At 40.9% G+C, this 25,830-nt stretch overlaps 4 protein-coding genes across 8 annotated transcripts; 3 read left to right on the top strand and 1 right to left on the bottom strand.

Annotated features, from left to right (window-relative positions):
• The first annotated feature begins 1,833 nt into the window (after window positions 1-1,833).
• msl1b (MSL complex subunit 1b) lies at window positions 1,834-7,277 on the top strand. 2 transcript variants are annotated; one of them, XM_028431090.1, is made up of 9 exons: window positions 1,834-1,954; window positions 2,495-3,183; window positions 3,267-3,466; window positions 3,611-3,972; window positions 4,076-4,140; window positions 4,241-4,308; window positions 4,672-4,796; window positions 4,892-4,964; window positions 5,740-7,277. In XM_028431090.1, exons 2-9 carry the CDS (start codon window positions 2,578-2,580, stop codon window positions 5,828-5,830), a joined length of 1,590 nt encoding a protein of 529 aa, XP_028286891.1. In that variant the 5' UTR covers window positions 1,834-1,954; window positions 2,495-2,577; the 3' UTR covers window positions 5,831-7,277. The 2 variants fall into 2 exon arrangements, with proteins under 2 accessions (XP_028286891.1, XP_028286892.1); XM_028431091.1 differs by having other exon boundaries at window positions 3,611-3,930.
• Window positions 7,278-8,034: 757 nt separating this feature from the next.
• Window positions 8,035-10,143, bottom strand: chmp2a (charged multivesicular body protein 2A). The gene is made up of 6 exons (XM_028431092.1): window positions 9,986-10,143; window positions 9,182-9,349; window positions 8,911-9,090; window positions 8,697-8,827; window positions 8,307-8,368; window positions 8,035-8,203 (listed from the first exon to the last, which is right to left on the bottom strand). Exons 2-6 carry the CDS (start codon window positions 9,347-9,349, stop codon window positions 8,082-8,084), a joined length of 663 nt encoding a protein of 220 aa, XP_028286893.1. The 5' UTR covers window positions 9,986-10,143; the 3' UTR covers window positions 8,035-8,081.
• A 451-nt stretch (window positions 10,144-10,594) lies between these two features.
• mrm1 (mitochondrial rRNA methyltransferase 1 homolog (S. cerevisiae)) lies at window positions 10,595-12,017 on the top strand. The gene has a single exon (XM_028431567.1). It carries the CDS (start codon window positions 10,774-10,776, stop codon window positions 11,920-11,922), a length of 1,149 nt encoding a protein of 382 aa, XP_028287368.1. The 5' UTR covers window positions 10,595-10,773; the 3' UTR covers window positions 11,923-12,017.
• Window positions 12,018-12,467: 450 nt separating this feature from the next.
• fbrs (fibrosin) lies at window positions 12,468-24,846 on the top strand. Of its 4 annotated transcripts, none has more exons than XM_028430563.1 (18): window positions 12,468-14,259; window positions 15,458-15,628; window positions 15,931-15,957; window positions 16,051-16,080; window positions 16,273-16,321; window positions 16,456-16,798; window positions 16,909-17,120; window positions 17,496-17,737; window positions 17,833-17,877; window positions 18,007-18,105; window positions 18,409-18,492; window positions 18,706-18,744; window positions 19,175-19,252; window positions 19,335-19,488; window positions 19,785-19,865; window positions 19,942-20,025; window positions 21,997-22,210; window positions 22,373-24,846. In XM_028430563.1, exons 1-18 carry the CDS (start codon window positions 13,957-13,959, stop codon window positions 23,952-23,954), a joined length of 3,837 nt encoding a protein of 1,278 aa, XP_028286364.1. In that variant the 5' UTR covers window positions 12,468-13,956; the 3' UTR covers window positions 23,955-24,846. The 4 variants fall into 4 exon arrangements, with proteins under 4 accessions (XP_028286364.1, XP_028286365.1, XP_028286366.1 ...); XM_028430564.1 differs by having other exon boundaries at window positions 19,175-19,246; XM_028430565.1 differs by having other exon boundaries at window positions 18,424-18,492.
• The last annotated feature ends 984 nt before the right edge of the window (window positions 24,847-25,830 follow it).

Below are 25,830 nucleotides of genomic sequence, written 5' to 3' on the forward strand. Positions count from 1 at the left end.
TTCAGCTATGATCATGTTTATTGTGTGAAATGATTTGTGACATTCAGGTGGCTGCTTCATGCAAATATTTATTCACACGTATCACAAGCGTAAAACTGTGGAAAGACAGATGCTGTTGTTTGGAGCCAATCTTTCGATTGAAGCACCACACCTCATTGAAGCCTGTGAAGAGTGTGAGACATTACATTAAACACAGCAAAGCATATTAGTTCAGAACTGCAGCTATACAATATATACAACAGTCTATACATTGTCTTTGTTTTCCTGCTAATTATTACTTAGTTGAGAATTTAAGATATTCAATAGGTGGCTGCACAACTCACACACAGACACACACACCTAGGTAGGTTTCCTCTGCATCAGGCTGAGTTTTACTAGCTTGTTATACTGAGGTTCCTCTGCATCTTCCTCCACAGCAGCAGGCCTGTGATAGAGCATTGAGTACCTGCTGTCATTGAATGTGTTATTTTAGTTTCTAATCTGCTGCCTTGTTCACTCACTCACTCGCTTTTCTTGTCCTTTTGGTTGAGCAAGAAATCCACAAAGTTTTTCTGCACCATTGAATCCATGATTTTGCTGATTTCACTGGCAATAGCGGACTCAGCATACCTTCTCCTCAGGCGCTGTTCATCTTCACTGAGACGAAGCAGCAACAAATGATTGTTTATTAGAGATATTAGAACACTCTAATGTTTTGTTCATGTAGTTCATTTAAGTCATTGAGTAGAGCTGTATTTAGGAAAAATATGCAGTATTGACATTTGAGACAAACCTGATTGTTTCTGGCTGAGTGTTTGCCTCCTTTAGCAACACTCCAAGCAGGCAGACAACCATTAGCTCAAACAGCACAGCCTTCATGATCACCTTCAAGCAAAAAAAACAAGAGCTGTACATTAAATCACTGCGATAGAGGTACATGCACAATATGAAAAGTGGCACAAACCAAAATAAATATAGCCTAAACTTACCATTAACATAAAACTGTTCTTAAATCAAATGATGAGAAATTCACAAGCCACTTACCTCTGTGTGCTGCCTTCAGAAAATGGGCTTTTATATCATTTTCTTGGTTGTTATACGAGGTACAACTGAAAAAAAAAAACATTTTAGTTCCGCTACATTAAGTCATTAATGAAACACATATGCACAGGTGACTAATGATAAGAAGCACTGCAATAAATGTGGGGAGTAAATGAGCCTGATTTATTTTCCCAAGGACTTAACAACTTACAGCAAACATGCTTGCACCATTTAACTAATGAAACAGTGACACTTTGGCATTATATAAAAAAGTAATTGTTTATTGATATGTCATAAAGGTACAGGGTGGTTTAATATTATAATATTATCTTAGCGTAAATTTCCATCTTGCAACTTTACGATAAGCAACCTAACAACTTAATGTGCAAACGTTCCCTTAACAGAGGTGGTGGACTCAGACATCATTGTTCTACCCCATACAATGCAGTGCTTTCATCCAGTTACACAGTCAGTATATCGTAGACATAGACCATGGTAAAAGGAGTAAATCAGGAACACACGCATCATTTCACCAAATCACGCCCCCACACATCTATGCCCCACAGTTGTTTCTCCGTCAATGTTTTCTTCTATATTTGCATTTTCAAACTGCTGAGGAAGGAAGGGGGGATTTATTCACGATTTGCGTATTTATACGTGTTATTTAAGTTAATAAATACCGGGTGAACTGCTAATCGAATGCGTTACAATACGGTCTATGTGTATTATCTGTCATTATATAATTGCCATATGATGTGTCATCATCTGCTGTAACTCTCTGCCGCCCCCTGCAGGGGCTCCTTTAGATGGAACCCTCCAAAACATAAGAAATGGCCAGCCACAAAATTACGCATGCGCATTGGTCTGCGCTTTAAAACAAGTCTTGAGGAGGGAACATGAAGGCACTTGCAGGTGGACTTGAATAATAGTCGAGGTAAAGTTAAAACACACGTATGTATGTCGGGCTATGTGTGGCTGCCTTAATTATGAGTACTGCGAGGTGGTTGTGGCAACTGAATCATTCTGCACGCACATTCTGTTGGTTAAAACTAGCCGGGTAACATTAGCCAGCTAGCTAGCTGTTATTGTTTTTCATGATTTCGCCAGAACCAAAATGGAGGAGATGGCTGCTGCCTATGTCCTACACAGCCACTCCCGAGTCACTGTTTGAAGCCCCGATACTAAAATGTCTGCTCAAGCGCATTACGTATAAATTACAATTTTCATTATCTGACAGGTTTGTTCCCGAAGTTTGGTCTTTTTTGTACGGCGGTGCTAAAATAGGTTAGCTTAAATTTGAAAACCGGCGAACAGTTTTAGGAAAAGGATGCCCGGGATTACGCATACTTTTAATCTGATAGCTCATTTTGAGTTGTCCGAATATTATATATTTTACTCCCAGCTAAACGTGTCGTCTCTCTTATAACCGAAGACAGTAACACAACTAACATCTGCATTGTTCTTTGTTTTACAGGACAATGGCTACTTAGTTCACATGGGAAGTAGCTGTGGTTAAATTGCCAAGGCGTTGCAGGATGAAAAGTCGTTGTGTTCGCCATGACTCTGCGATCCACGCTGTGTCCACACACAGGATTCAAGCAGAACACTGACACCGTGAACAAAACGAACACCGGGATCGCAACCGTCAGCCCAGTTAGCCTTAGGAGGGAGTCTTGCGACTTTATCGATGTCCAAGAAGTACATAGGGGCGAGATCCCGAGCAAATCCAGGAATTTAGACCAGAATTACATGACAAGCAAGGTCGCTGCTACAGTTACAGAAGTAGTTCAAGGAGGCAGTAAAACTGTGGGGATATTGTCCCCTGTCAGACCAATGGGGGGTGAGGGAACCCCAGTGAAAGGTAAACCCCTCTCTGTTGACAATATGGATAACCCTCAGATGGCTGTGAACAATAACCCAAAGGATGCTGGTGCTGATGATAGTGCAAAGGGGGGTGTCCCTGGAGTTCTTGGCACTGCATCCATTGAACTCTCTTCTGAGGGCAAGTGGAGGAACATCAGGAAGACCCCTGCCAACCCTCACACACAGGCTAACTGCCTCCGGCAAATTCTACTCCTTCAATTGGACCTCATTGAACAGCAGCAACAACAGCTGCAATCTAAGGACAAGGAGATAGATGAGCTCAAAGCAGACAAGGAAACAGTATGTAAAGTGTATTTTTAAATATATATTGTTGTTCTGTGTTTTGGCTTGCTTTGGTGTTTTACAAGTTACTTCTTTTGCAGCTTTTGGCACGCATTGAACGCATGGAGCGCCGCCTCCAGCTTACAAGGAAGGACGTGCCCCGTGATAAGCGCCTTTTCCAGCCCTTGGAGCCATGGACACCCGACAAAGAGGACATATGGGATCTGGACATAGAGGAGAGTCCACAGCCCAATCCAGCGACTCCACTCGCTTTTAGTCGAGGTGGCAAAGGTCAAAAGAGGTAAAATAAACAAACAGCAGGTACAGCAAAGTTAGGTCATGCTGCAGTATTAAAACCTTATGGTTTGTTCATTAAAATGTAATGTTGTTTTTCATATTTCAGGATTAATTGCCTTAATTCTTATCACTTTCTTTGCTCACACAGGAAACCTTGTTTTGGAGATGCAAAAGTTCAAAAATCTCGGGGCAAAAGTGCCAAGCTGAGTCCCGAAAAGCCTGAGATTCAGCCCGGCTCTCCCAATCAAAGAGAACTACGTAGTAAGGAAACGCCAGAGAAGACTGTTCCTGTGAGGGCAGGGGCAGAAAGGGACAGTTTGCTTCCATGCAAAGAGGAGAGTGAGTTGAGCTTTCAGATGGAAGATCTACCCTTCATGTCTACCACAGAGATGTATCTGTGCTGCTGGAACCAACCTCCTCTCTCCCCTCTGCGTGAGACTTCCCCTAAAAAGGAGGAAGAGGTGGCCAGTGAGTGGACTCCTCATGTAGTACATGATATGCTGATTGTTTGTAAGCCTAACCTATATCCCATCTTTAATCACTTTATCCTTTAAACTTACTGAACACACTATCTATGATTAACTTCCTCTCCCTCCTTCTTTCCACCGGCTAGTTCCTTCTTGGAGGGAAAATTATATTGAGCCTTTGGATGAGGATCCTTCCTTTAACCCTGCCGAGGTGAGATATGTCTCAAAGAAAAATATTATGACTGCTTGTAATGGTAAATCACATTCAGTCCAAAGCATTTAACTTCTGAATCATCTGTGCTTCCATAAAGCCGCTGGATGACAGCGTGTTTTTGAAACGCCATTTAAAGCTGGAATTGGATGAGAAGAGGAGGAAAAGGTACAAGTGAACTAACTGAAGTTATAGTATAAGTAGTTGTAAGATGTTAATGAATATGTTTTGAATCTTCTTAGTACTGTAATCAGGAGTTTAAAGAGAGCTATTTTAGATTGGAACATTTAGAACAAATCATTTGTGAATTAGTACTACATTTATTTTAGTCATATGATGGGATATATGAAGGCATGTGATTCACAGCATTCAGCATAATTTACAAAAAAACATCATGATGTGTCAGTGAGTTTTAAGGAAAATGTATATCTTGCCAGCTGTTCTGTACTGTTTAGGGAGTGGCTGTGAATTCTGCCTCAGTCCTCTGTTGTTACACTTCCCACCATTTTAATTAACTTTGTGTTTTTTCAGATGGGACATCCAGCGAATCAGAGAGCAGCGCATGTTCCAGCGTTTGCATCAGCGCATGAACAGGAAGAAAGTCGTCCAGGAGACGGAGCCAGAGCTGTCGTCCTTCTATCCTGACACAGAAGATGGTATAGCTGCTTTATCCAGTATCTAATATCTGATTAATTTAATGGAACGTGCAATGTTTTTAAATATATCTTATCTTTTTTCCCCTTTGTTCCAGTGGAAACTATAGTGATTACTCCCTTCTTGCCTGTTGTTGCTTTCGGTCGGCCATTGCCCAAACTCACACAACAGTAAGTTAGATATGTTTTCTTTTAATTCTTTTACATCAAATTAAGTGATTTCAGTTTTAAATACTGATCAGATCTGATCAAGTCACAGATTTTGGTAAGTTGTAGAAATGTAATTGAAAACAAAAACTGCTTCTACAGACCAGCTTCTGGGCTTGTTGTCATGGATTTGGCAGGTCTGTTCAGGAAGTGTTATGATGACTGAATGTGCCATGCACATGCTAAAGGATTTTAGAAGTTCCCACCTCACTAAACTGCTCTTATTACAGAACCATCCCTTCTGTGTCTCATGTCTTGTTAACATTGTGGTGCTCACACTTCAGAAATCTTTTTTTTTTTACTTCTAAGATGTCCGTTTGTCAGACACAAATCATAACACTGCCCAACTAAAACAAATGTCACTACCTACACTAACATGTTAGAAGTCATATCTTGTGGTTGAGAAAAGAAAGTTACTCTTGTTTCAGAAGTGTCAAATTATTGGCCTGCATCAAGCAAAAAAAAGGGGTCCTGTCAAACACTTACTAAAACCTGAAAGTAGAAGATGCCAACCCAAGACAGGCAGAAATGTCAGGAAAAAAACCCAAAAAACATACATATACATATTGAAGTTGGTCAAAAACAGTTTAACAATAGCAGATGTCAACAAAAGTTTGTCAGGAACAGGAAAGTTCTACAAAAACCATTTTCATAGTCCTTCAGTGAGACCTCTTGTCTGTTCTGTATTGAAGACTGTTTTTCATGAAGTGCAGGTAAACAGTTTGGTCATTTCTTTTAGGAACTTTGAGCTGCCGTGGCTGGATGATCGAAGCCGATGCCGCATCGAGGTGCCCAAAAAACACACACCTCACCGGACCTGTCGGAAGTAAAACCTGTACAGCATTTGCAAAAATATAAGAGATTCTGTTCCACGCCCTCATTAGAAAATGCGCCATTTGTTTTGTCAGGAAAGGGCAGAGGGAGATAAATAAGTAGTTGTTGTGTAGAAGTGCTGTTTGAGAGCATGTGATGCTGCAAGATTACAGTTTCCATATTAGCTGACAATTACCCGTGCATGTTCTGTAACATGTTTGAGATGCATTTTGTTGGAGCTGTTGTCCAAAACAGACGTTATCACACAGAGGTGGAGTTCCTGTTGTGTTTCATGCCTAGTCATCTGACAGGATAAACTGGGGACTCTAATCTTCAGCAAAAAAAAATTATCGCCATTTTAACTGAATAGAGCTTGAGCTTGACCTGTTCCTCATGAGCAATACAGCTTCATCTTTTTGCTCTCGGTAGTTTTGCCGCACTCCGTTTCCCTGCCAAAGTTGGGAAAAAATTCGACTGTATCGTGCTGTGTGTTGCCTCTATAATTGTTCGCTCACAAGTTCAATATAGTTTAATCAATGTTCATTGTGATATTGAAGGTTTTGAGCCAGCATGATTTCATATATATTACAAAATGCAGTTCTTGAGCCAATCCAATGTTAGGATTAAACAATGAAGCAACCAAATGGTTGTTCCATGTGAGAGTATCGTCAAATTCAGATTGGTAAACTTGGCAGTGACCTGTTCCCTGTTTTTGTTTCCGTTATTATTTTTTTTCATGTGAGTTGCATGATTCAATTTAGACATTAAAAAAAATGGTAGCATGGCTTCATCTGAGAATTGAGAAAAATCTCTACTCGTATAGGGCTACAAAATATTGTTCTTGAAATGAAAGCATGACTTCTGGCTGCTCCGTTCTTTGAGAACTGTGGCCTTACCAGCCTCATCATAATCTATTAATAAAAGTTTTGATTTTCATGTTTCCAATCTGAACGATAATGCTTAGATCCAGTAAATATTAGGCAAGTTATGTGTACACATTGGTCTCCTAAGTTGGCAAGGGAGCCATTTTAGACGATAAATAAGCTTTCTAGCTGTAGTTCTAGCGATGTTTGCCAGTATGCTCTTTAATGCTGCCTGTTAATCTCTCCCTGTTGGAGTTGATTTGATAGCAGCATTTGATTTCTGCAGGTGCTTTCTTCCTTGCTGCGTTTGCTCACCCTGTTCTTGATATGATGCGATGGCTTTCTGCAGCTTCAACACTTCAATACTGCCCAGTGTACATGTACGCAGATTTTGGAAATACAGAGTTGATTTTTCCCCCCCTGTACATAGCTTACACAAACAAATGTACATAAAAAAAACATGGCTGTTATTTTTTTATTATTTAACGTTGGAAGTGTTAAGTACATTCAATATTGTTCCATGATTGTATGTTGACAAATTGACAGTTTTGAAAGTTACTTTTTTTTTGGAATAAAAATAAAAATATGTCTATGAGATGGATTTGTGTGTTGGTTGTTTGATGAGAACAGACCAGAGATAAATAAAAAAAGAAACCTGTATTCTGTGCTATTAAAATAATTGCAATCACACTGTTATTAAAACTGAAAAAAAGTTTATTGAATAAAGAAAAAAAAAACAACAGTTCCTCAAAAATAAACACCACAGACTCCTTAGTAATGTTTTGGTAAAAAACAATGGGAGTATGCAGGAGTGTTTTTTTCCACTGCTGAAGTCAGCATGCACACACCTTTCTTTGTTAAATAGTTTTTGCAAAATAAGCCATCACATTAGTGAATTGAGAAAGAAAAGATAAAATAAAACTTAACATACATCATTTCGGCCCTCCCACAACTAAACAAAATGTGTTTTTATCAGGAAAGCTTTATCTTCTTATGATGAACCAGCCTTATCTCTAAAAAGCATTTCTATTGTATAAAATTTCATCTTCTGTCATATAACCTTTGGATTCCTTTAAACATTCTGGAACTAGTGTTAATTTGTGAAAATGTGCCTAGAAGGGTTAATATATACATGAAAGAAATGTTACTTTCAGACAACGTGTCATTTGGCAATGTCTTTAAATGAGACAATAATTTGCTAAACTTATGAGGGGGTAATGTACTTTAGTTTCCTTTGATAAAATACACAACAAACTGACACTTCATACAGAAAAGCCATACACCTTTATAACACAGCCTGTTTGCTGAAATACCGGGCCAATTATACCTTCAAAAGAACTGAGACACAGAGATTCGAGTATGCTGTTATCTGTATTCACACCCTCACTGCAGTGTTACTGAATGTTCAGTCTCTCCTGAGGTTATTCAAACGCTCTTCCAGATCAGCATCAGCATCAGCCAGGGCGGCCTGGGGCTCAGCCTTCTTACCTCCAGCGACTGACAGGCTTCCTCCAGTGCTTGGGAGATCTGAAATCATAAACACACAGCCAGTGTCATAAACATACAAATAGAAAGGAAGGGTAAATGAAAAAAGTTTGAGTCTTTGTTTGGAGTGTGTGATTTTTCTTACTTGACAGTTCGTCGGACAGATTCAAGCCAAGCTCGTCCAGCACTTGGGAGACGATGGCATCACTGCACAAGAAGCAGAAACACACAGTTTACTCACAGAGCAAAGACTAGACATATTTTGGGTTAGTCAAAAGTGCAAATGGTGGAAATCAAGGAGTGGTCATAAAGTTAGAGGCCATGCTGACTGCAGATTAGCTTTAAGATTTTGTATGGATTAATTATCATGTCATGCTCCACAAACACTGGGGACATCCCCAATGCATACTGTTGTCCCTTCCCTGCCTGGTTTGCCACCTTTATGTTATACAAGCCTTTAGGGGAAAAGTTAAAAAAAAAAAGAGACTAGGTTTATGTAGTGAAAATGTAAATAAATATAAAAGACTTTTGTTACCTCTCCTCCTCATCATCCTCGTCACCCATGGCATCATCTATGGCATCATTCATCATTTCCTCTTTCATGTCCATGATTTCACTCTGCCGTTCAAACTCCATCATGATCTTTTGAATCTGAGGCAGTTTTAGCTGTGGGAATGGAATAATGAAAATACTGTCAGCATGGAGAGGTGTACGCTCAATTACACAGTGTGAAATAATGTTTCACTAACCTGTCTGTTCATGGTAGCCATGGCTTTGGTAACACCTTTCATAGCCTGGGCCATGCTGTTGTTGGATTTCAGTGTCTGTATCTTTAAACTGACAGCCTGAATGTTGGCTTTCATCATGATGAACTTTTTGATATAGCGACGTGTGCGAACCAAATCCTTTGCCATAATCTTAACGGCATCCTGCAAAAAAATTAAATAATACACATCAGCTCATGGTGTCTTCTTTGACTAATGAAATCTCTCCTTATGAGCATTGTCCTCTTCTTCTCACCATTTGTCCCTGTTTGGCCATTTTCTTTATGTCAGCAATGATCTTCTTCTCCTGTTGCTCCAGTTTCATTCGCTCTCTGTCTAGTTCTCTCATGGCTCGGTTGAGCGCCCGCTGATTCTGCCTCAGCATCTCCTCAGGTGTTTTTCTTCTTCCAAATAAGAACTCCATCTGGTATAGAAGTGCCAAAAACAAAAATATCAGATATATTAAAATGATTGAAGTTGAACAGAGAGTGAACTGAAATTTACTCAAAAAAGAAGTGCAAGAAGGACAAGGACAGTTTTTTCCACATTTTTCTGTGGGAAATTAAATATTTAACATACAACATAATATATTAAATCATTTTCTGAGTTGCACCTTTTTCTTAGTCCAACACACATAAAATAGGATTTAATTATTTTTGTCTAGGGTAAATATAGTCAACTCACGATTGATGGCAAAAATGTTAGATCAGAATGTGTTAATTATATCCACTCCAGTGCTCTAGTAGGTGGAAACTACTGGAAACATTTCTTTTTGAACTATTGTCTCCCAAAATAATGATTCGACTCTGAAAAGGTAAAAATACTGACATATAAATCTGTCTGCGGCTATTTTTAGAATGTTAGTGCTGTCACTAACGTCTGTTTCCTGGACTACATTACTCAGCAGTTAGTTATGCGACCAGCGGCCTTAAGTGTAGTTTAGTCGGTTGTCTTTTTCTCAAATCTACCTCCATGACGCCCAACATTCTGGCTGCCCAACAACAGACCAAACAGACCAAACAGACCCACCACAACACGGCCCACAGGATGTAACTCTCACCGTAAACCAATGTCGTCAGCAACAAGTCGGTAATCCAGAAGTTAAGCGGCTGTCAGAGCGTCTTCTCTCACCTTAACTCGACACAAATTTAAACGATTATTTGTTTTCTTTCTTATACTTCCGTGTTGCGATATTTTCACTTCCGGGAAATGACATAATCACGTACGCCTATAGTACGCCCCTAAAAACGGCGTCACATTTGCCATTGCGTCACGTGCATCAAGCGTCAAGTTCCAGGGAAAACACCAAAGCTAAAAAATTTCGAAATAAAATATTTATTTAAAAAATTATTATTATTATTATTAGTGTAAAAAAATAATTATTAGAAATCATTATTATCTGCTTTGCAATTAAATCTTTTTAAGTAACAACAAGAAACAAAAGATCTTTCTTCTTATGGTTTATAACACACATTTTTATTAAAATTATATCTGTCTCTTTATATTTATATTGACATAAACTGGCGTTGCTACTGAAGCGGGCCATTTATTTATTTTTCATTATAACGTAAATCTTTTCCACACAAATAAGAAGCGTTAAGCTTTTACTTTATAAGTAAAAGAACTCTACATCCGGTGTTAACAGTTTGATTTAGCTGGACTGCACATGTGCGTAAAGGACGCATGTCTGCTTTCGAAAACAGAAACTTGAATAGAGATATCACAGCTCAGATTAATGACATGTGAATGTAATCTGGGGACTCATTTAGGGATTAATGGACTTCTCATACGGTTGAAGATTCTGTGGAACTCCTTTGTACTTCTAGACCCTTTTCTAACTATTTTAATATGTGGACATTCATCACTGCACAACAGCACAAGCCGCTACTTGTCTTGAGGAGATTGTACACACCTGTGTCATCTTACCATGTCACCACAACTCTGCTGTGGCCAAAGGCGAGCAGCATTGATGCTGCAGGGAGGAAACACCTCAGAGGGTCAAAGACACGCAAACCTGCTGTTTCTGGGCGATGGCAGGACTGTGAGAGGTCAGTTCAAAGTAAAGCCTTGAAAAGTGAGATCCCTTATTTCCCACAGAAGCATAAGCAGGGGATGGGAGACAACTGCAGACTGTCATCTGAACTCAGGAAACTGTCTCTGGAAGATTTTTCTGCAGAGAAGAACAAGAACCAGGTGAGACAGCAGTCAGGACTGGTCTCCAATGCAGAGATTGTATTTGGCATTGCTCCCTGTCTCTTGGCTCTTACTCAGGGTAGAAGGAAGGCCCATAAACTGTTTGTTAAAGATGGTGAGGCCTCTCACAGGGCTTCTGTGTTGAAGGTGTGTGAGGAGGCTTATCAGCAAGGAGTACAAGTCAGTCGCGTCAGAAAGAAGGATCTGGACACAATGTCTTCTGGAGGAGTGCATCAAGGAGTGTGTCTCCAAGCTACTCCTCTGAGCTATCTCACTGAGGACTCTGCACTCCACAGAAGAGTCACCGACACCCCTCTGTGGCTCGTCCTGGAGAGAATTCAGGACCCAATGAACCTCGGCGCCATCCTGCGCACTGCTTACTTCCTCGGTGTGGACATGGTCATCAGCAGTCTCCGCCATAGCTGTCCACTGTCTCCAGTTGTCAGCAAAGCCAGCTCAGGTGTCATGGAGGTGATTGAGGTATATGGATGCGAAAAACTTAACGATATGTTGAGGCTGAAAGTGAAACAGGGCTGGCAGGTTGTTGGCACGGTGGGAGAAAAATCCGAGAACACCCAGATTCCTGTTACCCAGTGTATGACCTTTCAAATGACCAAACCAACATTGTTGTTGATGGGAGGTGAGGGGGAGGGACTGTCCCAGGAGCTGGTATCTCTGTGTCAAACCCTACTCACCATTCCAGCTGGCAGGGAGTTGGTTTCCGGCATCGAGTCACTCAATGTCTCTGTAGCTACAGGCATCCTGCTGCATAGACTACTGTCCTCCAGGAGGTCAGGCAAATGATAACCAAAAGCTAAAGATGCTTAACTAAAAGCAACAAATGTACATGTTACAGAAATATTTTCTCATTGTTGGTAAATGCCAAAAGAAGTGTGTTCAAAGCCTGTGTGTCATTCCTGTGTCGCAAAACTATTAAAATACAGTTGGTTTGTTTATTTTCATGAAAAAACACTTTGTACAATATATAATATATGTGTGTATTTGTATGTAGGTTAATTACCATTTTGTAAGATCTACTTGGAAAAGGATTAGTTACATGAATGTTGAGGATGTACAATAAAGTACAATTTAAAGCAAAATAGAATCTTTATTTATCATTGTACTTATAGTATAACAAAACTGGCTAATAAAATTAGATAAATAAATAAAGAATAAAGAATACAGACTAGATGCAAAACAATGCACATTTAGGAAAGCTACACTCATACTGCATGACTTTGACAGCCTATTAAAAAACTAAAATCGGATGTTCTCTGAGACTTCCTCAAGGTGGCAGCACTCGCCAGCAGAGCTAACCTAACAGCCAGTCCGATAACTGGGAAAGAAGAGTGGCACACACAATGCACTATACGGCTGACAAGGGTTGTGTCTCCTAGATTTTCACGATAAATTTCCAATTCAGTGGAAACTTGTGAAAGGGGAGCAGAAAGGCCGTTCTGCTTCACTCTGTATGTATTTGCAAACTGGATTTAGTGAGAAAGAGAAATCGTTGATCGGAAACCTCGGCGAATGATACAACTTTTTCCAAACATTGGATTACACAAGCTGCATGAAGGAGCTGCCCAGCCCAACGGGGGCTTGGCCGACACCCTCGTTTATGGAAATAGACACCGAGGCTCTGATATTTGGGCCTTGATTTTTTTTCTTTATGATGGAGGTGGAACGAAAGAAGAGTTGTGTGTGAAGAAACGAGATATTATTCTACGACTTATTCGTAGTAAATACAGAAGGGCTTCCGTTTTCTGTCTACTTCCTTTAAAAAAAGATTTTTGTTTGTGACTTAGCTGACCAACAGCTGGATCGGCTAACGCTAGCTAGCCAGAGTGCTAACGTTGCGTCTTTCTTTTGATGTGATGCGAATTCAACCATTACTATCGGCCACCAACGTTTCGACAGAAGGAAAATTTATTCTCTTGGCTGCGGTAAAATAGTTAGCTAAATAGTTTACTACTCGACATGTCAATCTATCCAGACACGTTTTAAGAATATAGTTTTATTCTTAGGTAGCTGGCTGAATATATTGTTTTGTATTGAGTTAGCCGTATACATGCTAACCAGATGAGCTAATTGACTGACCTAACGTTAGCTAGCAGTAGCATTTACTATTAAAAGTCAACCAGACAGCCCCTGTTACTCCTTTAGGCGTAATTTACAGTAGCTGTCATCGTTAACACGTACAATTTCACATTAAGCTACAATGTCACGGACATCACTGTGTTAATGTTAAATATCTGGGTTATTGGCTTTGCTAAGTAGCTAACTGTATCATTTTGCTAGCAGGCAAATACATTTGTCAGCGCGTGCAAAATTAAGGAAATTCAAAACAGTGTGTTTTTTTAGCAATGCCATCATTTACGTGATTATCGTTTTGTAATTCGCGTAGAAGTGATTTGGCTTGCTCTGTATATAACACAACGAGACTTGTCTTTTTTGTTTACATGCTTATAACTTATGTGGTTATCGGTTGGATTTCTTGCTAGCTAGCTAATGTTAGCCGTCTACGAGACACAATCAGCTATGTCCTGACATTTGTGTTAAGTCGTGGATAATATAAATTCCGATGTAGTTCTAAGTTTGTGTTCAGATTCATTGAAATGACTCTCAAATTTCGCCGAAAGAAAGGCACTGATGCCAATAGACTGTTGTCAGAGCACGGTAAATAATAGCCACTGGTTTAATTAACGCCATTTTAACAGGGGATCCCTGAGAGGGCCTGTGTGGTGGTGTTTTATTTGCGGTTCGGTGCCTTCTACCGGACCGGGACTTAAATAAAGTGCCTTTGGTATCATCTGAGAGAAAAGCAGGAGGCGTTTGACCATGGAGGGTCCAAGCCGAAACACTGGATTCAGGCAGAGCCGACGGTCCCGTTCACAGCGTGACAGGGAGCGGCGAAGGAGAAGAGTGGACCTGGCGGAGGAGCGGGCCACATCCCTGTCCTCAGGCTCCGATCGTGAGGCTCGTGGGACAAACAGTGTCATGGGTCCTGGTGGCAGAGAATGCCGGCCCGGTTTTGGGAGACACAGGCCTCCGCGTCGTAGGAAGAGAGAGTCGGTGTCCTGCGAGGAAGACATTATTGATGGCTTCGCGATTGCGAGCTTTATTAGCTTGGAAGCTCTGGAGGTAAGCATCTTGTTTATGCATTTTCACACAGTTCATCAGCTGTCACTCATAGACGGCATTTTCACATTAGTATAATCAGTGATTGACCACAGGCATTGCAGACAGGTGGCCCACTCATTTCCTCTTAATTATTTAAATTTATCAGATGCATAAACCTATATTACTTTTGTTTATTACCTGCCCTCTTTTTTCTCTCCATCACAACAAATAATGCCTTCACTCCTCCAGCCAAAGGTGGGAAAGACTGAAAAATAAAACTCCTTGACCTAATACCATTCCTTGCTTGAAGAAAACAGCCCTTTCAGGCTAAAGCCAAACCCCAAGGCCATTCCACTGATGGGTTTTGGAGGCTTCAATTATTCATGTTCCAGTTCTGTGAGGTGTTGATATAGCTGCCAAATGGCTTTTTAGGAAAGGAAAGAAAAATAATGCATCCACCAGAATAAAATAAAGTGATATATAAGTGCATATATAACACACAAGCTTAGCCTTTATGGTGGAAGTATTTAGGTCTGGGATCTTCAACCAACACTTTTCATTACCAAATGAGTTGCATTTAGTTGTTACTAGTTGTTTGCCCATCGTAAAAGGGAATGAAGTTAAAGAAGCATGTGAGTTAAAAAAATACATACAGAGAGCTTTTTACTCACATGATGTTTACAATGGGCAAAACAGGCAATGTAATGCTGTTTAATATTTGTTCATCTGTGTGTCATTTGGTTGTGAATTCAGTGTCAAGATGGTAAATGAAATTAGTTGTCAATAGTTCATGTGGTAAAACTGCCCGTAAACATACACTTCGTTCTTGGATATTGCTTTATCTAAAACTTTTGTAAGTAAAAAGCTTATGTTGACTACCATGTACTGGTGTCTTTCTATTGGGATAGAATTTTGCTTTTATAAATGTTGTGTGGCATAGAGGTCAAACACAACACCGTCTTAAGATTCAGTCTCAGAACAAAACATATAATTGAGTCTACACACAAACAGCTGAAGAAATTGTCTCATGCAGTCTCTATTACATCACATTACATCATTGAATCTCTTTTTACGACCACTCGCATTAAAGACTGCAGAAATTACCTGTAAGGACAGTAATCTGTGTCATTTTATTGTGGTCTTTATGTCTACAAATAAGCACCAATACATATTCTTGAATCTAAATACTAATATTTGTTTTTTTGCCCCTCTTTATCAGATGGACTGTTCACTGAAGCCCAATCAGCGCACTGACATGCCGGGAAGGAGGAACAAGGGCAAGAGGGGTCCAGAGGAGAATGGTGGAGGGCCGATATCGGAGCCGGAGGAAGGAGCCCCGCACAGCCACTCCAGCAGCAACAAGAGTAGAAATAAGAGAAGAAAGATAGAGGTGAAACTTTTGAGCAACAACTCAGCTGAACTAGAACATTCCACCATGAACTTGTCATGTTAAGCTAATTCTAAATCGGATGTTTACATTTCAGTGGTGCTAACTACCTCTATAGCCTGCCATTGAAAATGATCTTGTAAAACTGGTTTGCACTCATGCTCTTGCACAAATTCTGACAACACCTATCATTCATGTGTGTTTTTTTTTTACATGAAGCAACAGAGACTTATTCCCTAGAACTAGCAAACATTCGTTTTAAAGTTGAATCGCAACAAAACTCAAATATTATTTTTTTTTTCTAGGGGGCCCTTTTGGAGACTGGCTACATTGTAAGTTTGTCTTCTAATTTTATAGTGAGGTATGTTTATGCACGCTAAATGATGCGAATCTGAGATCTCTTCCCCCTTACTGTTTTCTTTCAGTGTGACACAGAGAGCGATACAGGAGACAAGGTGTGTAATGTTTCTTTGTAGACTTAGCAAATATCAAATGAATCAATGTGTGACAGCACACTTTGTTCATATGTAGAAATAATTAAGTATTCATGGCTCTTTTAACACACAGTGGAATGTTGCATTTTTTGCAATTTTGATTTGTGTTAAAATATAACATTCTAATAAGACCATTGTGTTTGTATCATGTAGGCCTCTGATCATGACATGGATCCAGTTTTCACAGTCAGCACTAGAAAAGGTTTGAGAAATTTTGTACTGCTTCATTGTTTAACAATTTGTGTCTTATGGGACACCTTTCACCTTAAACACTGTGACTCTCCACTGTATAATGTTAAGGACGGGCAACATTTTCACAAATGTTGTTTTTTTCAGTTGTTGATCCTGCCCCTTCAAAAATGGGCACATCTATGGGAAAAAGCTGCCTATCTCTACAAGCCCGCTGGAGTGGCGTCTCACGTTTGATGGTGACACCGCGTGTATCTGGCCTAGAGCGAAGTCAAGAGAAAAGCCTAGAGCTGCACTTCCCAGAGCCTGTCTCTACCTCTCCCGCCTCATTTTCTTGCCTGCCTTCCCACTCCCCCATCATGGCCGCAGGCACAGTCCCCCGGCTCAGCCCGGTCAACGGCAACAGCAGCCGCCACAACGGCAGCCCCCCACTTTCCAAACCCAAGACCTTTCTCACTTTTCCTGGACGATCTCATTACACCAACAACAGGTCTGTGTGCCTTTATTATTTTTGAGTGTTGCCTACTAAATTTGTTTCTACTGGAAGGTTTGATTTTTCCATTAAAGCAAACATGATTCATGTATTACATTTTTCCACAGGAGCAGCACCCCAGTCAAACCACCATCATCTGCTTCATCTGTTGCGTCTTCCTCATCCTCTATGCGTCCGCCTACTCCCTCCACCAGTGTATCTCTGCCCTACAGCCGGGGCTTAGGATCCTCAGGGCCCCACCGACCCCCGTCCCGAGCCAGCTCTGGCCTGCCTCCCCCTCCACCTCTGCTTCAAGTATCTGCCCACTCAGCAGCAGCCGGTATAACAGAAATGCTTTTTTCCACTGGTGTTACTGTCTCTTTCAGTTGTTCATTAGAATTAGAGTGGCTGCTGTGTTACAAAACTAACCCAAATCCAGACTTCCTCTGGCAGTTGTCTGAGGTTGTCTGGAGTGTTGAGGAAGTTGTACATTGATGAACTTCTCATCACATAGCAGAAACTGCATAAAAGACTTGTAGCGTAGTTATTGTGGAGAGGAAGCACTTAAAAAAAACTTGCACTTTAACAAACTACTTGCAAGTGTAAACTGTTGGCATTTTCTCTGTGTGATGGATTTTTTTAATCATTTATTTTCTGTGCATTATCATAATATCCCCAAGTTAATTGATCATTAATTAGTGTTTGATTTCACCAGAGCGTGAGGGCAGACGCAGTGTCCCGGGGGCTGAAAACAATGCAGCAGCCGGCCGCTCGACTCCTGGTGGTCCATCAGCATCAAGCTCTGCACCAGGTTCATCAGGCCGGTCGTCTCAGAACCAGCCAAGCATCCCGCCGCTGGCCTTCCAGTTCCATCAGCACAACCACCAGCACCAACACACACACACGCACCAACACTTCACGCCCTTCCTGCACCCCACAGCTACTGCACCGCCTCTGGTGAGATGTGCTGTCTGCTACTATGCACTTTAACCATACTAAGTATTTTGTAATATATATTTTTTTAACTTGTTTTGAATGTTTTTGTCTTTTAGTTTGACAAATATCCAGGCAAAATCGATGGGCTGTACCGCCACCCTGTGAGTATTTGGTATAATCTGAATTATGTGGCATGAAAAAAAGAAAAGAAATGAAGATATATTTTTAACTGTACAAAACAGAAATGATTTTCATCAACACTCACTCACTAATACGTTTTTGTGTGTCAGTTCTTTCCACAATACCCACCACCGTCAGTGCCGAGTATTCAGCCTGTGATTCCTCCCACCGGGCCTTTTAGCTCCTTGCAAGGAGCATTTCAGCCAAAGGTGAGAACATCTCTGACTTTGTATTTTTTTACATATGATCCCCTACTTTACATCTCTTGTAGGATTTAGTGTCCTTTTGATCTCTTGTACCTGAGAACCAATGATGATAATGTGCTGCATGTTTTATAACAATGAGGATGGAGAGATAGTGTAACAAGCAGGCTAATTTAACAATGATTCTGTTGTCAGAATCCTTTAGTTTTGCTGTATGTTGATCTGATAAAGAAATGAAGCTAATGCTAATGCACTGGTAGGCTTGTGGATCAGCAGGTTGTGGCTGATGTGTTTTGATGTGTGTGACAGCCTCTTGTTCCTCAGGGAACAGGTCCTGATATAACGGCACGACTTGGGGTTGTGCCTCACCACCTGCAGCCCAAAGACCCCAGGGTAAGGACAGTGTGCTTAATTTTTTTTTTTTTTTTAAGTTTGCATCATTGTTACTTGCCTGTTTTGTATATAATCTATATAATCATATATATAGAGCCAGTTGAGGTTAGGATGTGCTGCAACATGGGCGTAGTCAGTGCAGAAAAGAGTGCAAAACTATTCCTGATAAAGAGTGAGGTGTGTTGATTAAAAGTGGTTTTTGTTCTCTTGTAGCTAACTGATCCATTTGGGACATCGTTGAAAATCAGTAATGTAAGCAAAAATGGATGTTTTTGACTACCTTGGCTCCTTAAAACCTTTAGCCTAATTTTAGTGTTTTAATGCTTCTCTCACTCTTTGCACTAATCTTGCATAATCCTGACTGCTACTGGTCATTTCTCTGCCCTTGCACACCCAGTTAGATATTTAAGATGCAGAAATTACCCTGTACAGAATAATGTATGTGGTTGTTCTTTTCTTGTATTTCTAGCTGTGCATTTTTTACTGTCTTTTCTGTACACAATCTAAATTTATACTGAGCCCTAAGCAAGTAACTTCATCTTCACCTGCAAAACCCCAACCTTGTGCAGAGGCTAGACAATACATTTCTGGAGTATAGAAAAAAACATCTGACTCTGTGTGCAAAGGCTTTAAGGTTGTACTTGCCAGATTCATGAAATAGTTTGATTTTTGTGCTATACAGAAACCAGGAAAATGGTGTGCTATGCATGTATATGTCGCCTGGATGATTCTAAGCCATCAGAAAAAAGTGAAGGTAAATGTACATTTCAGTTTACACACTTCAGTGAATAAAATTATCATGTGGACAGAAGGGAAAATTTAACTACCACTTTTTTTTTTAGCTGATGCAGGCTGATCCTCACAAGCTGGACTTCCGCAGTGACTTGCTAGCACGTTTTCCTGGAGCTGGGGGACTTGGCCAGTTGGGGCCCATGGGTGGAGCCCTTCCTCCCACTCATGACCTGACCAGACCTCCCAGTCTGTTCTCAGCTACAGGTGCATGTCACAATGATATACTTCCTCAGTGACATCCTGAATTTCCCTCCTGGGGATCTATCTATATTTTCAAGATTTTGGTTTTGTAAATTGTTCATGTGCTACATGACAACTTGTTGACAAAATTGTGTTTGTTGTTTTTTTATTAGTTGTATCCATGTCTCTTTTTTTCTTATTTAATTTCTTCTTTTGGCATTCTTTATTTAGTATTTTCTCTCCTGATATCTCCTGATAGCATTGCTGTGTGTGTCTGTTTGTACAATAGTTTTTTTAACAAAAATCATACTTTCTCTCAGGTCCAGTCAATCCGTCCTCTGCTCCTTTCATCTCCCCATCAGCGCCACACTCCTCTTTCCTCACACCGACTGCACACTTAGGTAAGAGTAGAAGTAAAAGAATTACTGAATGTATCCACACAGTATTCCTACATTTTTTTTTATTTGTCCATTTTAGATCCATATGGCCGATCCCCGCCCTTCACCCCACTAGGGGCACTGGGTTCTGGTGCCTTTGGAGGACTTGGCAGCCCTGCATTGGGTCAGTTTTACAGGATCTGTTCTTATCCAGCATAAAACTTGATGGATAGTCTCTGTTTTCAAATCTGTCTTAACGCAGTCTTTACATTATAATATATAATGGGTGTTCACATTGAACACAGTTGTTGTTGGGGGGTGAAGCTACAGGTGAGAAGAAAAGCCCCGTGCAGGGCTTTTAAACTATGCTGGATCATTAGTTGTTTTTGTTTAACGGGGCTAAAGTTATTTCAGTGGTCGCTGTAATCATTGTTCATTTCTAATTACAGTGTTATCCGTTTACCACGACCAGGAGTCGGTGCAAAAAGAAATAATTCTTCAGTAATAATAATAATAATTCAGTCACAAACAGTCAGGGCCTTGTTGTTTTGCTAACTAGGACTGCTGATGAGGCTCTTTGCCTCAACATATATATATATATAAAAAAAAAATCTGTGTGATGTTCTCACAGTAGGACATCACCACCAGATAGAAAATTGACAGAAAGAATAATAAATCAACAAATGGATACAATTTAAGTCTTGCAAAGTACAAACTCTTTTTTGTAAAAATGCTGTATGGTGTATATTCACTTGTTGGCAGTTCATTTTAGTCCAAAGACAGAGCATGTGGGCAGAAAATGTATAGCCCTCTCATGCATTACCACCCACTGTTTTCTAAATCATTGACACATCTGTCTGAGGGCTAGCATCATTAACACATTTTGTCCTATTGAGAAATGATGTTGAGCTTGTAATTTATTGAGTCCCACCTCTCCTGCTAGACACTGTCAGTCAAAACAGAGCAAGGGCATTGGAAGCTGTCTCTCTTTTCTCTTGTTGGATTGCCTACAGTAGACAAGTTTCATACCTGTGGATTGATGAATGCCTAATATTGTGAGCTATTGAAAATTTGTGAAGGGATGAAACTAGAGGTAAATTTCTTTTTATGCAGTGGTACAGAACATGACAACACACCTAACTTATAATTTAGTGATCAATGATCAGAGAAACGGGGTGTTGATAGTTGCTTTCATTCAAAGCAAATAGTTTATGGGGAACTGGAATCTAGATATAAGTATTCAGCATGTTGGAATTGTATCAGCCTCTCATTGTTTTCTCTACCTGCCTGTACCATTACGTTTTGATGACACTTTTTGACAGAGATGATTATATGTTTTTCATAAAGATGATCTCAGAACAAAATCAAGGCATGAGTGTAACGGTGCACAATGTTCCATTAGGCTTGCTTTTACTTAGCATACAAAGTGGTCCTAAATGCCTTTATTATATTTTGTCCTGGTGTGCAATTATGTAGACATGATTCGTTTGGAATAAATGCACGGTTGAACTCATACAACAATACTAATCTGATCTGTCATTAAGTAAACTAGACTAAAACTTCTCCAAACACACATTTTAGTGTGTTTATTCTGTTGGTTCCACCTCTGGGCTTGAAAACGTTTGACCAAGGTGGTTGGTGTTGCTGTGCTTCTCTCTCCACGTAATGTTTTTCTCTGCTCAGAACACAGCTACACCTCAGCTGTTGCTGTCACAGGTATTCATGCTGTGAATGGCTGTGTTGGGCTTTTTATTGACATACCAGTACAAGGTTAATGCATCTTTTGTGTAACCATAAAAAAACAATTATTCGTCCACTATGAAAGCATGAATTAAGCATTCCTGTCATACTGTGCTTTTTTATCAAAGGTAGACACAAGCTCATACAGATGTTATTTTAGTTTGTTTTGTTTTTACAAAAAGCAGCTTTTTTATTAAAGATTTTGTTCAAGCAGCTTGTTGGAAGTGAAATGACTACGTTTATAGTTTAAACCACAGTTGTGTCTTGACATTAATTCAACATATTGATAATTCTAGTTAAAGAAAATATTAAATGCTAATGAGATGAACAGATGTAAATGTTTTAGTTTTTTTATTTGGCAGGTTTAGGGGAAAAAATGTGTATTCACTAAAAATGTACTTTCCCCCTGCAACAGGCTCTGTGTTTGGCCATAAAGACTCACCAGCCAGTGTGGTTGGGAGCTTGTCCACCCCTAATCATCATGACCCATGGAACCGTCTACACGCTGGCCCATCTGGGTTCCCCTCTGGTCCCAGCTGGGCTAAAGGGGCTGACAAGCGGGATGAGAGGGATCGAGGGAAGGATGGAGAGAGGAGAGAAATCCCCCACATAAAGGATGAAAAGGACCGGTAAGGCATTCAACTGATTTCCTCTCATACATCTTTTAAAAACTTGTGCTGCTTATTTAACCTTTTCAGTGGTCTAAAATCTCAATGCTGTTTTTCTGTAATTGCTTGTATTCATTTAGATATATCTTTGCCTGAACTTGGTGTGTACATTGTGTTTTGCAGAGACAATATGCTGTATGGCCGACAACCTGTGAGAATGTCTCCAGTTGCCACCTCGTTCAAACCCCGCAGTAGCACCCCAGTGTCCCACATTAATGGCCACAGCAGTGCCCTGGGAGGGAGCAGTGGGCCTATTGAGGACCTGACACGCAGCTTAAACAGAGACAGAGATGGGGAAAAGAGGCCAGTGCCGACGGTGTCTTCAAGGGGGCCCCCTGTTGGCCCTTCATCTTTAGTAGCAGACAGGGACAGGCCTCGGTCTTCCTCATCTTCTGTACTCAATACTCCCCCACCCTCCAACCGCTCAGCCCCATCTCCTTTGGACCTTTACCCTCGCCCACTCGGCCCAACAGCACACAGCCTTCACAGTGACCCCTCACACTCCCAAAGAGACAGTAACGCACCTGTTTCTTCTGCAGCATCCGCCTCTGTTACTTTGTCCCAGGCCAAGAAGTCTGACCGAACCACAACGCCTGTTTCCAAACCTCCACTGCTTCTTCCGCCGGTTAAAGTTAAGGAGGAGCGCAAAGAGGAACCAGAACACATACCCATTACCCTTCCTCCCTCAGCACCCAGTCACAGCTTTGACCGCCCCAACAGCCATCCACACCATCACAGTTCTGGTACCCCCTCCTCTTCCTCCTTGTCACTGACTCCCACACCTGGTGTTCCCCTCCCACCACCTACTCCGAACCCTCCTTCCCACCAACACCTTTCCCTGCTGGAACGCTCAAGGGCCATTGAAGCATACCTGGGGAGCACAGCAGGTGCAGGGTTGGTTGTGGGTCCTGGAGGAGAACGCTTCTCCCATGGTCCACATCAAGGGCCACCACAAGGTCCACATAGCTTCACTTGGGATCCCTGGAGGGAGCTGGCAGTTCAGCAGCAACATCAGCATCGTAGGGAGGCTTTGGCACTACGGTCTGACCCTCACTTAGCCCTGCGTTCCGATCCCCACCTGGCACGGTTGCTTCAGCATCAGCGCCTTCTGGAAGCAGAAAGGGTTGCAGCTGTAGCTGCAGCAGCAGCTGTGGCCGCCCCTCATCACCCTCCAACTTCTACCTCCGCTGCCTCTGCCTCTGCTGGTCGCCCAGAGTTCAGTCTGATGGCCCATCACTTTGACCGACCTCCTCAGCTTGGACCCCCAGGAGGTGGGCTGATCGATGAGGAGCAGCGTGCCCAGATCTTGAGGGAAGACTTTGAGCGGGCTCGCTACTTTGGGTTGCACCCACACCTCCCTCATGGCTCTCACCTTTCAAGCCCCTCTCATGCTGCTACTGCCGCTCACCTGGAGCAGCTCCACCCTGGCCTTCTCTCCCACGCTCTCCCTCCAGGAGCCGCTGCTGCTTCCCAACACCATGCAGGCCTCTACTCCCGCCTAGGCCCACTCACCCCACACCAGGTGCCCAATGGAATCCTGGCAAAGACCACTGCAGGCTTAATGGGGGTGGGGATGGGCGTGGGGGCACCACCTCCACTCATTCCATCGGTCACCAGCCGGTCGTCCACACCCCCTCGCAGCTCTAGACTTGGGCCAGGTGAGCTGACATTGTACAGTGCTCACAAAGATGGAGAGTCCAGATAGTACAGGAACAACACTGGAGGAGTTTAAGGGAAATGTCAGGATCACTGTGCTGCTCTCAACCTACCCCCTTTTCCTCTTGCAGACTACTAAACCTTGCCCTCCAGTTACACAACCAAACAAGCTCCAGTCTCTCTCTCTCCCCCTTGAAAAAATGGGTAGCAGTGACTGGCTGGAGGTGATGGTAGGGAGGGAAATGCAAGACTCAGAATATGCCCAATAGTTCATTCAGTGCAATTTACAGGTACATGGTTTCTGTGCACCCTTGCTGTATTTTTATTTCATACTGGCTGTTGTTATTACAAAGCTGTAAGAAGAGGCAGAGAACAGCTTTTTTTGTCAGGTGAATTATCATCATACTTGTAAGCAAGCCTTTACAGGGTGGATTGCAAATGACTTCCAGAGGTATGTACACCTTGAGGACATGTCCACGGTTCATCCTCAGCTTGTGGGATATTTCAAAGCCCTCTGCATAAATCACCCCAATTAGATATGGTGGATGAGGATTTTTAGAAATACAATAGTAAAAAAGTGGTGCTTTCTGTTCTGTTTTGTGTCTTTTTGTCATTGTGAAAAGATGGATGAGACCATTTAAGATCAGTAAGCATCATACCTCAGTTTCCTGCTTTACCCAAAAATCTAACTTGAAACCCTCAGCTTCACTGATTATGAGATTTGACCTTTTTGGCTTGTTTTGTTTTCAAAGGATGAATGGTGAAATGAACTGTACTTTACTGTGTGAGTGAACACAGTCTTAGAGCTTCCTGTAACTGTTTCCCACTCTCCTCTTGACTGTATGAGCAGGACCAGATTATAGTAGTCTAGATAAATTACCTTTGTAATTATTATTCTTAACATTAATTATCTTCTATAATAATAAATATATTCACTGTTATGTTATTTGTCTTGGTATTTGTTTCAGGTATCAACCAGTACTTTCTCCCCAGGTAGTAATTTTTCAAAACATGCAGAAGACAAAGCAAAAGGCGTGCTTCACAGAAAACGTTGTAAAGCTTGTAAAACATGAAGCCGTATCCATTGCAACCTCTGGCCTCTTCAAGGATCTCATCCATGACGATTACGCTGAGAGGAGGTTTGCCTGTGTGTCATTGGTTGTGTGTTCTATCCATTTGGGATTATGGGAGTCTTGTACATTGAACTGTCAAGTTGTTTCATCAACAACAATAAGTTATATACATGGATATGTGGGACATCTGCTAAAGAACTGATGAGAAAATATGAGGACTTTTGTCTACAGACAACTAGACAATGGGTATCCTGAGAGGGAAAAGACTGGGTCACATATTTTAATATGACCATTTTATACCTTTCAAAGCCCTCCCCTAGAGACCACAAAGATTAATTATTAAATGAATTGTTGTTTATTCTGTTGTGTGGGTCTTTTGTTTGAATCCTTCCATATTAAGAGAAAAACCGTGGAAAAATTATTTATTTGATTAATTGTCATTGTATGAAAATAGGAAAAAAAACAATTTGTTAGGATTTAGAACTTGATATCAATAAGAAAACAAAAACACATTAGCATTTTAAAGGCTTTATTTATCCTTGTAAGATTTTGTAACTAGACACATAACACAGATTATTAGCACCACAATATACCATGTAAATTATTTGAAAAGATTTGAAAAATATATATATACTTTTATTTTTGCCAACATCCTTCATATTTTTTGTCAGTGCATCCCTTATACATAAATTTTCATATTGTAATAAATATTGACGGTAGCCACAGAAAATACTATATATTAACCCAAACCTGACAGGAAATTATTGTGGATGATCATATTCGTGTTAATATCTCTTTAATATTAGCAAAGCTGAATAAAACAATTAGATTGTAATATCAATATGCAGCCAT

Source organism: Parambassis ranga, chromosome 19 (genome assembly GCF_900634625.1).
Source record: "Parambassis ranga chromosome 19, fParRan2.1, whole genome shotgun sequence".
NCBI classification, from domain to species: Eukaryota; Metazoa; Chordata; class Actinopteri; family Ambassidae; genus Parambassis; species Parambassis ranga.